At 56.0% G+C, this 10,828-nt stretch overlaps 1 protein-coding gene across 1 annotated transcript; it reads right to left on the bottom strand.

Annotated features, from left to right (window-relative positions):
• Positions 1-4,849: 4,849 nt before the first annotated feature.
• On the bottom strand, positions 4,850-10,140 carry SFRP5 (secreted frizzled related protein 5). Its single transcript, XM_023206176.2, has 3 exons — positions 9,453-10,140; positions 7,801-7,878; positions 4,850-5,963 (listed from the first exon to the last, which is right to left on the bottom strand). The coding sequence occupies exons 1-3, from the start codon at positions 9,973-9,975 to the stop codon at positions 5,617-5,619; spliced, it is 948 nt and encodes a 315-aa protein (XP_023061944.1). The 5' UTR covers positions 9,976-10,140; the 3' UTR covers positions 4,850-5,616.
• Between the last annotated feature and the right edge of the window lie 688 nt (positions 10,141-10,828).

The raw sequence follows: 10,828 nt of genomic DNA, 5'->3' as shown, positions 1-10,828 counted from the left end.
AGTGACTTGAAGCCTGTGCTTGCAGGCATGGATTACAGAGATGGGAGAAACATGAGTTTCCATCCTTGGGTAGCAGCCTCAGAGAAGGGGATGCTAGTGGGCCTTGTCCCCTTGAGGTGCCCCTGAGAGTAGGCAGGGGACATAACTTTCAATTGCAGGTACCACTGGGAAGCGAAGTCGTGAAGGGATTGTGCTTTACAACTGGCTGCATCCACAGCATGGAGAGGACCTGCACGTGAGTGGCCTGGAAGACAAATTGTCCATGTTGGGGAAAAAAAAAAAAAAAATTTGTTCTCAGGCCCCTGAGGACGAGGGGATGGGGAACCAGACTCTGCTGCAGCCCTGGCGCCTGCTGGGGCAGGTCTGGGGCTCCAGCTCCCACAGCCTGGTGTGGGGTTAGGGCTCTCCCGATCCTTTTTGTGGTTGGTTGTGTTGAGCAGCCTCCTGTGAGCCGTGGCTGGCAGTGGTTTCTGGTATCTTCAGGATTTTCAGCCCTGGGGCTGAAGCCATATGAAGTTTTGTGTTCATCCCCTTGTTTCCCTGGAACCTTCGAGGCACCCCCTAAGAGAGGCCCTGGCCCAGCATCTGTCTTATAGCTGGTGGCCCTCGGGATAACACCTACATTGATGGAGCACCTGTGCCAGGCACCATGCTGAGTGCATCATCTCATCAAGACCTCAGGATAGTCTCCAAAAGTAGGTTCTGTTGTTAGCTCTGTTTAATTGATGAATAAATGGAGGTGTGGGGAGGTTAGGGAACCTGCCCAAGGTCACATAGCTAGTTAAGTCATGGAGCCGGGATGTGAATTGTGTGACATGTGCTTGTAGAGGCCTCATAAGAGAATGTTTGGAGGAACAGAGCAATACTGGGTGCCACCCTCCCCTCTGTCTGCCTGGCCCCCTCTGGCTCCAGGAGCTAGCCACTGAGCTAACAAGAAGGCCTACCCACTAAGCACAGCCTCTCTCCTCTCCTCCCTCCCACCCCCCAGCCCTAGCGAAGTGGGCTCAGCCTCAAGAACAGAGGCAGCCTTGTGACCCGAGTTTCTCCAGCTCCCAGCAACCCCACCTCCGGTCTGGCTGAGTATGTTTCAACACCCCAGAGCAGCACATTCCATTCTCTGGCACAGCTGGGGGCTGGGGATTCCGGATTCCCCTGGCTGCCTGTGTTCTTCACAGCCCCAGCAGAGCCTGCTGTCTGGGCTGGGACGTGGGGTCCCCGCCACACACATTCCAGCAGCAACCACCCCCCACGTTACGTTTCTTCAGGAGTGAACTTCAGCCAGGATTACAGGCGACTAAACAGTTGTGGGATGTGAGCTTCCTTTGTGGAGACCTAAGGCTGGATGCTGGCAGGGCTGAGAGGGGAGAGGGGATTGGGGGTGGGCTGTCTTTGGGAATTAGGAGAAAAGCCACTGACTCCTCTGCCTCTGTCAGTACCCTTGGAGTGGGATTGGAACAGGGCTCCCAGAAATCTTCGTGTGAGGCAGGCTGGCAGAAGCATGGCTGCCTGCACCTCCTGGCCTTGGCTTTGCCCCTACAGACGGTAGTATACTGGTTAAGAGCATGAAGTCAGATTCTAGCACTGCCATGTGCAAGCTGTGTGACTTCCAACAAGTTCCTTAACCTCTCTGAGCCTCAGCCACCATCACTGAAACACCACTACCTCAAATGGCTGTTGGGAGGCTTAAATTAGAATGCAAAAGTTGGGTGAGCCACAGTGGCTCATGCCTGTAATCCCAGCACTTTGGGAGGCCAAGGAGAGAGGATTGCTTGTGTCCAGGAGTTTGACAGCAGCCTGGGCAACATAATGAGACTTTAACTCTACAAAAAAATAAGAAATTAGCCAGGCATAGTGGCATGCTCCTGTGGTCCCAGCTACTTGGGAGGCTGAGGCAAGAGGATCGCTTGAGCCTGGCAGGTTGAGACTGCAGTGAGCCATGATCGTAATACTGTGTTTAGCCTGGGCAACACAGTGAGACCTTGTTTCAAAAAAAAGAAAAAAAGAGAAAAGATCAGAGAATGCAAAAGTGTTTTGAGTAGTGCCTACCAACCATCATGGCCTTGATATTTATTGATTACTAGTATTATAGGAATACTAGTAATCTCTTCAATATTGGCTTACACCACCACCTGTATTTCTGAAGCAAAACCCCAAATGTAGGTTCTAGCTCTCTTCTGAAAGTAGCGTTCTGGCTTTTAGATAAGATCCTCTTGTCTTCTCCCTGCCTTCCTGCCAGTATTGTTTCTTAGTTGATTAATGAATCGATTAGGAATTTCACTGAGCACCTACTATGGACAGGCACTGCTAGGTCATTGCTTTGGATTAATAAAAATACTCATTACCATTTAATGGACATCTGTATACTGTGCATTGTACTTTTCATGCATTTTCCCACCTAACACTCAGCAACCCTGTGAAGTAGACATTTTTACTCCATTTTACAGCTGGGCACTATTCCCGACGTTACGCAGTCACTAAGTCACAAGATTAGAAGCCAGGACTGGACTGTACCTGCCTCTTCTCACCCCAGCCCAGACTGTTCAGCTGCCTCCCCCCTTGTCCTTTCTGTTCTTTATTAGAACTCTGATTTTGTCCCCAGCTGAAAAAGCTTGACTTACTCTGCTCTCTTGCACCTAGGGGTGGCCGTGTGACTTAGTTTTGGCCAGTGAGCTAAAAGTGGAAATCTACTAGGTGGGACTGCTGGGGAAATTTCTGTTTTCCTGATCAAAGGGGGGCCAAAGGCAGCTGACAAGCTGTGCTCCTCGGCCTTCCCCGCCTTGCTGTCTGGAATGTGGTGAAGTTGGAAGGAGGCATCGTCTATAACCACGAGGGCGAACGTCGCCCCATGACAAAGCAGGAAGGCAGGAGTTGGACGTAGACCTCCCACCTGTCCACCTCCAACCCTCTTGTGTGGAGAATCTGGGGTTTCTTTTCCTGGAGTTTCTGTTCTGTGCGGTTGGGGGCCACATTGTTCACTGCACCCAGGTGCTCTCGGGCCAACACAGCTGCTGGGTCTCCAGCCAGTGGGAGGGAGCCTTGTGTGGCTGAAGGGAATGAAGGGTGGGGCTCAGGCCTGGAAGGACCTCCCTGGTCTTTGGGAAGATTCTTCTTGGTCACAGAAAATAGGTTCCTGGTGAGTCTGACAGCAGATGTTGGGGGACAGCAGTCAGAGCTATGCGCTGACCTCTTGTGGGGGTAGAAGAGTGCCTTCCTGGGCTTCACGGGATGGACTAAGGGAGTCTTCCCCTCGCCCCGCTGCCCCATGGCTGCCAGCAGCTGGCAGAAGTCAGCATAGTACTTCAGCCAGGGCAGGCCCAGTCCTGTGTGTGCCATGGAAAAATCACCCCTGGTCCTGGTTGACCACAGAAGTGTCCGTAAACGTTTGGTCAGGGTAGGCGGCTGGGAGACAAGGGGCAGATTCAGGGAGCCAGGTGCACTGGGCAGAGTTTGGGCGTGGGTGGGTGAGGGAGGAACAAGGCGGCCCATGCAGCTGCTGACCTGCGGCGAGGCCACCTGCCTTCCCCGGGGTGATTTATGGGCGCGCTGTCGGACCACCTGCTAGCCAGACCTCAGGGGAGTGCGCGCGCACGGCCCACAGCAGAACTCAGCCCTGGCGCCTCTGCAGTCATTTCCCTGAGGTGATGTGCACCTCTGGGAGTGGAAGCCAAGGCTTTCCTCAGCTCCAGAGAATGAGGCTCCGTTGTCTTGGAGGAACACCAGGCCTTGTCTGGACTTGGCATCCCAGCTTTACCCCCACTGGTGGGGTAGACTTCCCCCACTGGTGGGGAGAGCCCCTCAGGGAGTGCCCCTAGCCCCTTGCTCTGGGTACATCTGGCATCTGCTGATGGACCCCCCAGGGAGCTCCTTTCTGGCACTGCCCTGTCCATAGGCTGCCCATTAGAGTGGAAGTGGCTTCTCGCCTCCATCTCAAGCTTTCTCCCCTCCCTGCCATCCACCTCAAGGCAGCAGCCTCCATCTGCTCTGAGCCCACTGGGGCACCCCCTCAGCTCCTTGCCCTCTCCCTGTCTCAGTTGTCACCTTATCTAGGTAGTAGTTCTCAATCCTGGCTACACATCATCCCGGGGAGCATCTAAAAACACCAACTCCCGGGCACCCTACAGAGATTCTGATTGAATTGCATTAGAGTAGGGCCCAGGATTCTGTAAAAGCTCCCTAGATGATTCTAACGTTTATGTGTTGAAATGCAGATTCGGATACAGCAGGTCTACATTTCTTTGTTGTTGTTGTTGTTGAGTTAGGGTCTCACTATGTTGCCCAGGCTGGTCTTGAACTCCTGGGCTTAAGGGATCCTCCTGCCTCAGCCTTCCAAAGTGCTGGGATTACGGGCATGAGCTACCATGCCCCCAGCCAGATGCTGCCTTTCTAACCAGCTCCCAGGTGATGCTCATGCTGCTGGACCAGGGACAGGGAAGGAGCAGTGCCCGCGGTGCGGCACATCTTCGACCTCAGGCTTTTCACGATAGTTCCCTGCGGCCCTGCCTTCTTGGTCTCCTCCGATCAGGCCCTCACCTCGTGGGGGAGCTGCTGCAGGAGGACCATGGAGTCTTCAGACTGTGGGAGAAAGCTGGGGAACTTGGCACTTCCATTCGTCCTCAGGGACAAAAGAACGTCCATCTCCATCCCTCATTAGCGGTCAGAATGACGGTGACCCTTGCTATGTACTACAAAAACACAGGCCTTGCTTTTCTTAGGCATTCCAAGGAGGTCTATGTGGCCAGGCCATCAGTTAAGATAAGGGCTTCTTTCTGGGTGAGGCTCCATTCTAAACCTCCCTCTCCCCCCACCTCTTGGGAACCAGCTGACAAAGAAATCACCTGGTCCAAACCAATTATTGTTTTCTTTGATTTAATTAAAAAGTTAAAAAAATTAGAAAACACAACCGTGTATGTATTGGTTGCCTAGTACCTATGGCCTCACAGCAGTAGCAATAACTTATCGGGATAAAAAGGAGAAGCAGAGGCTGAGGAATGAACCCCGGGAAGCGAGCCTGCGGGTGTACCGGACGGGGGGTCTGTGCTGAGGCTGGGCTGGGCTTGCTCTCCAGTCCAGGGAGAGCTCTGGGCCTTGGGGCAGGGAAATGGACAAGCTGAGGAAGGCAGGGGATGTGGCTGGAGGCACTGAGACCCTAACTCCTTTCCTTTGGGGGGCTAGGATGACGCATACAGGGGCGGTGGGGAGAGCTGTCTCCCAAATAGCTTAGCCTAATATTGAGACTTCCCTCTTCAAGGCGAGGCCCCACCACCGACAGAGGGGAGCTGGAGCTGACATCACCGTCTACTCTGAAACCTCCTCCTCAGGGTGCCCTGAGCCCCTCCACCCTTCCCTCACCCTCTCCTCCCCTGCCTACTTTCTGAGACCCTGGGGTCTTCCCCCAGATGAAGAAGCCCTGCTCCTGAGAGAGGAAGCCCAATATCCCAGGGACCCCAGGACCCCTGGGTCAAAAAGGATAGCCTGGGCTCCGTGCCCATCCCTTGGGCCCTGTGCCAGTAACAACACTCGTGAAAGCACCCTCCAGCAGGGCTGGGTCAACCTGGAAGTAGGGGCGGGGCCAGAGGGCAAGCAAGGCACAGCTGGCAGGGCAGGGAGGAGTGCCCTTTAGTGGGGCTCTGCGGCCCCGTAGAAGAAAGGGTAGTAGAGGGAGCAGGGGTAGGAGAACATGAATTTGACTGCGAACTTCATCTCCTTATTCTTCTTGTCCCAGCGGTAGACGGCCATGAGCAGCAGCTGTCCGTCCACTTTGCGTCCCATGACCAGGAAGCTGCCCGCCAGGCCGTCCAGCTGCGGGCAGGGGCAGCCCGCGCCGTTCTTCATGTGCAACACCAGCCGCTTGGTGTCCTTGCGCTTCAGGGGGCCCGGCTTGAGCAGCTTCTTCTTTTTCTGGGCTCCAATCAACTTCCGGTCACCATTCTCTATCTTGATCTCCTTGATGCGCATTTTGACCACTGTGGGAAGAAAGGACAGGGGCAAGTTGGGAATGGTCAGATCTACGTGGGCCCACAGTTGGTGTGTTCTGGACCTTCGGGCTCAGGGAGCCTGATGCCCTGCGGGGCTTGGAAGGGTGGAGCTCGTACAGGCACATTTTCATGTTTATGAAGCACTTACCATGCTGCACTCTCATGGACAGCATCACGTTTCATCCTCAAGGTACAGCAGAGGGGAAATGAGGGGTAGAGAGCTTGTGACCTGCGTGAATCGAGAGCCCAAGCCTTTCTGAGACACCAAATGCAGGGTGGAGAGCTCCTGATGGAGCAGCGTGTGGGGCTCTCCAGGGCGGGGATAAGGAGTGGATGGGACTGGGGCCGGCTGCTTGGAAGGGGATCCTTGCAATGGAGGGAGGCTGGACTTCCTGATATCTGGGGATGATTGCCATTGGGATTTCTGGCTGTGTGTGAGTGTATGGTATGGAGTATATATGGGGTGTGTATATGTGTAGTGTGTGTGCGTGCACACACGGTGAGTGTGGTTGGAGCAGTGGTGGGCTGGCAAATATTTAACAGCTGGCTCTGTGGACAGGGAGCCCTGCTTTGCATTCATTGACATCCATGGGGTAAATACTCCCACCACAACTGACCACAAGACTGGGAGTGGAGCTGGGAATAGATACACACAGTTCAGCTCTTGCTGGTGTGAACGCACCACTGTACAGTAATATGTATGTGTGTGAGAGAGAGACTGTAGACTGTATGGTGGGTGGGAGTGTGTTTGTGGTATGTATAGGAGTAGGGCAGGGGGTGTGGCTGGAGGCACTGAGACCCTAACTCCTTTCCTTTGGGCGGCTAGGATGAAGGCAGGGTCTGTGGCCAGAGCCATGGTGCAGGTCCCCCTGCAGTGGATATAGAGAGCCTAAGGAGTCCTGGGCCTCAGGGTGGGGTGGGGAGTCCCTCAGGCTGGTTTCTCCCTTCTTAAGGCTTCTGGGCCCCCATCTCTGTGGGGCCAGGGAGAAGTTAGAGAATAACTCTGCCCACTCGTGGCCGGATATTGTCATAAAATCTTGTTCCTTCTCTTTATGTCCCCTCCCTCTTCTCTTTCTCTCTCTGACACACACACACACACCCCTTGCAATAGCAGTATTCTCTTTCCAAACAGGCTACCGACATAAAAGACTCCTCTGAAGAAAGGACTTCATTATCATCTCCTTTTTTCTTTTTTATAGACAGGGAGGCTAAGACACAAAACAGGGAACTGACTTGGCAAAGATCACACACTGGACCGCGTGGCCCGTGTGTGAGCCGGGTCCTGACCGGACTTGGCTGGGTTTTCCCTGAAAATGGGAAGGCTCTGGATGAAGCTGTGGTGACAGGTGACCACAGCTCTGCTGGCAGGAGGTGTGCTCAGTCCCAGGTAGAGGTACCCACGGACAAGGGTGCTCCACTTCCATCCTAGAGCCATCGCTCCCAACCTGGCTCCATCCATCTCTGGGCTAAACCTGGCTCCATTCATCTCTGGGCTAAGCCTGCACTATCCACAGAAATGATCCAGTCATGGAGGCCCCTCTGAAAACGACACCAAGGGAAGGCTGCGGGAGCCCTGGCCGGGGTGGTTTCTGAGGCCTAAGCCCATAGCTTTGAGGGACTTGTGATGGTCCTGAGATGATGCAGAATGAGGTGCATTTCTCTTGGGAGAGGGTTTATGGTTATCATTGGATTCTAAACCAGAGCCATGATGCAAAACCTGTTGGGATTCACTGTGATGGATGTGGGCGCGTATGTTCCTGTGTGTGTCAAGAAAGAGAGGCTGGGGGTGGTGCCGGGGCAGTGGCAGCATGGACCCCACACTCACCAAAGTCACTGGAGCACATCTGCTCCATGAGGCCGTCAGCACTGTGCTCCATCTCACACTGGGCGCAGATCTTGGTCACTGAAGAGAGAAAGTGGGGCGGGGTTGGGGGACAGTTGGTGAGGAGATTGGAGTTCCAAGAGCCACTCAGGGAGCAGGCTATCTCACTGACCAGCCACTTCCCCCTGCCAAGCCTCTACTTCCTTATCCGGAAATGGGATGATGGCAATCATATCACTGACAATCACCAGACAGGCTGTGCAGGGACAAAACTGCCAGGTGGGCACAGTGACTGCTCCATGACCCTGGCGGCCACAGCCATGATGTGCATTGTCTTTTAAATTTTATCTCCTCTCATCCTCAGCCTATGAAGTAGGGGTTCGTATTCCTATTTTATTTTTGAGACGGAGTCTCGCTCTGTCACCCAGGCTGGAGTGCAGTGGCTCTCTAATCTCAGCTCACTGCAATCTCCGCCTCCCAGGTTTATTTAAGCGATTCTTCTGTCTCAGCCTCCCAAGTAGCTGAGATTACAGGTGTGTGCCACTGTGTCCGGCTAATTTTTGTATTTTCAGTAGAGATGGGGTTTCACCATGTTGGTCAGGCTGGTCTAGAACTGCTGACCTTAAGTGATTCACCCACCTTGGCCTCCCAAAGTGCTGGGATTACAGGCATGAACTACGGTGCCTGGCCCTTATTCCTAATTTGGAGAAAAGGGAACCGAGGCCCAGAGCGGGTTACTCAAGTCTGACAGCAGACGGGGAGGAAGTGGGTGAGGGCATGGAGCCAGCCTGGAAGAGCTACGTGGACCAGCACAGCAAAGGGGAGGCTGAGACCAGGGAGAAATTAGGGTTCAGGGGACTGAGGGTGTGGGTGGGAGGAGGGAATTAGGATCTCATAGGTTTCATGAGCCTGGGATGACTTCCTATTTTATGGATGGGGAAACAGGCTCAGTGAAGTCAAGCAACTTGCCTAAGGGCTTTTCTTTAGGGGCAGAGCCTAATCTGCTCTTCCTTCCGCAGTGAGCCTTACCCAAATGACTCCCAGCCAGGAGAACGAAGGAAGAGGGTGGAGATCTTAGGGTTCCAGGAACAGAAAATGGGGAGGCAGACCATAGCTCAGGAACGTTCTTAGTCCCCAGTCTTTCCCCACACCCCTTCCTTCACCTCTCCTCTCTTCCCAAGGTCCCAACACGGGCTGGGGGTGTTGCTGGCTTTGGTGCCTCGGGACCCAGGTGAAAGGCATTGTTTAACGACCCCGGACATTCCTGGGCTGAGAGGGGTCGTAAGGCATTTATCAGGACGTCCCAAGATGGGGGGACGGCATTGGGGGATTCTCAGCAGCTTGGTTGGGTGGGCACTGAGAGGGGTACCAGGGGTGTCCAGGGAACGAGAGCCAGAGGGAAGGTCTGGAGCCGCAGGGAGGCACTACGCTGCTACTCCCTGGGGAGGTGGGAAGGCGGAAAGGCTGCGGGGGATAATTCCGGGGGCGATGGGCTGAGCTAAGACATCGTGTGTGTGTGTGTGTGTGTGTGTGTGTGTGTGTGTGTGTGTGTGTGTGAGAAGGGCGGGAGCTGCACCTCTTGGGGGATTCGCAGAGCTGTGCTAGGGGAGCTGCAGGGCCGACGGAGCGCGCGGGGACGGCGGCGGCGGCGCTACCTGGAGGCGCGGTGGCGGGCAGGTGTCCGAACTGCACGGCGATGCAGAGGTCGTTGTCCATGGGGAACTTGTGGCAGTGCAGCATCTCGGGCCAGGGGAAGCCGTAGGCCTCCATGAGGGGCGCGCAGCCGGCACGCACGGCCTCGCACAGCGAGCGGCACGGGTAGATGGGCCGGTCGAGACAGACGGGCGCAAAGAGCGAGCACAGGAAGACCTGCGTATCCGAGTGGCAGCGCTTGGCCAGCAACGGCAGCCAGCTGCTCGCCTGCTGCTTCACTTCGGCCAGGCTCTCGTGCTCCAGCAGGTTGGGCAGCCGCATGCGCTTGTAGCCCACCGTGTGGCAGAGCGGCAGGTCGGCAGGGATGTCGAGGCACTGCGGCGGCTTGGAGTAGGAGCGGCCGTGCAGCGGCTCGGCCTGCCAGCCGTAGTAGTCGTACTCCTCGCCGCGCGCCGGCGTCCAGTGCAGCGCCCCCAGCAACAGCGCCAGAGCGGCTGTCCGCGCCACCCCCGCCGCCGCCCGCATGGCTGCGCCCTCTCCAGGCGCGCGCCGCGCAGTCCCCCGACGCTCGGTGCCCGGTGGCCCAGATGCCCCGGCGTTCACCCCTGGCCCCGACTCTCCCCAACCGCCGCCGCGGAGGTCGCCCAGGTGGGTGGCAGCCTGCGCTCCGTGCGCCCCAACTGATGCTGGCGCCTCCCACCTCGGGGCTCCAGCCCGGGCCTAGCCGTGCGCCCCAGCCAATCTCCGGCCGCCTGGCCCCAGCTCCAAGGCGGGGAGGCAGTGGGGGCGGCCCTCAGCCCCTCCCGCACCCTGCCCGCGCGTCCCGCCCAGCGCCGGGTCTTGCGCCCCTCTCCCGGCTCGGCTCCGCTGCTGCGGCCCTGGCCTCGCCCAGCGCTTGTCCCCCGGGCTCCCTGCCTCCCTGGGCATTTTCCTCGACCCTCGCCTTCTCCATCCTTCCTCCTTATCTCTCCCCGCCACAGCCTCTCCTGTTCCTTTTCTCACTCACTTCACTTGCTTATCTCTGCCTCGGCCTTTCTCCCTCTGCTCTGTTTTCTCTTCCCTGACACCTCGGTTCCTCTTCTCCCTGGTGGGAGGCTCGTGCCACCCCACACCCTCCTGGATCTTCTGGTCCTCCAGGCAGGTCTTCATTGAGCTTGGTGCCAGGCCCTGTGCTGGCTGCTGGGGAATCAAAGATGGATATAACCCAGAACCCACCCCCAGGGCCAGGATAGTCTAGTGGGGGTGAAGGTAATCATAGCTTCTATTTAATGAGCTCTTACTACCAGTCAGGGACGGTGCAAGGTGCAAGGTGCGGTGCATGGTACGTTCCAAACTTATCAGCTATTGCTAATGATAGCCAATACTTAGTGGGTGCTAA

This window comes from Piliocolobus tephrosceles, chromosome 9 (assembly GCF_002776525.5).
Source record: "Piliocolobus tephrosceles isolate RC106 chromosome 9, ASM277652v3, whole genome shotgun sequence".
Taxonomy (NCBI): Eukaryota; Metazoa; Chordata; class Mammalia; order Primates; family Cercopithecidae; genus Piliocolobus; species Piliocolobus tephrosceles.
The sequence above is the reverse complement of the archived record's forward strand: the minus strand, read 5'-3'. Positions and strand labels throughout refer to the sequence as shown.

Bases quoted from the DNA above. Each gene is read 5' to 3' on its own strand.
- SFRP5 (XM_023206176.2), bottom strand. From the start codon at position 9,975: ATGCGGGCGGCGGCGGGGGTGGCGCGGACAGCCGCTCTGGCGCTGTTG. The intron at 7,879-9,452 runs GTAGCGCCGCCG...TTCTCTCTTCAG, and splicing joins GCCCGCCACCGCGCCTCCAG to TGACCAAGATCTGCGCCCAG. The intron at 5,964-7,800 runs GTGAGTGTGGGG...TTCTTCCCACAG, and splicing joins GATGTGCTCCAGTGACTTTG to TGGTCAAAATGCGCATCAAG.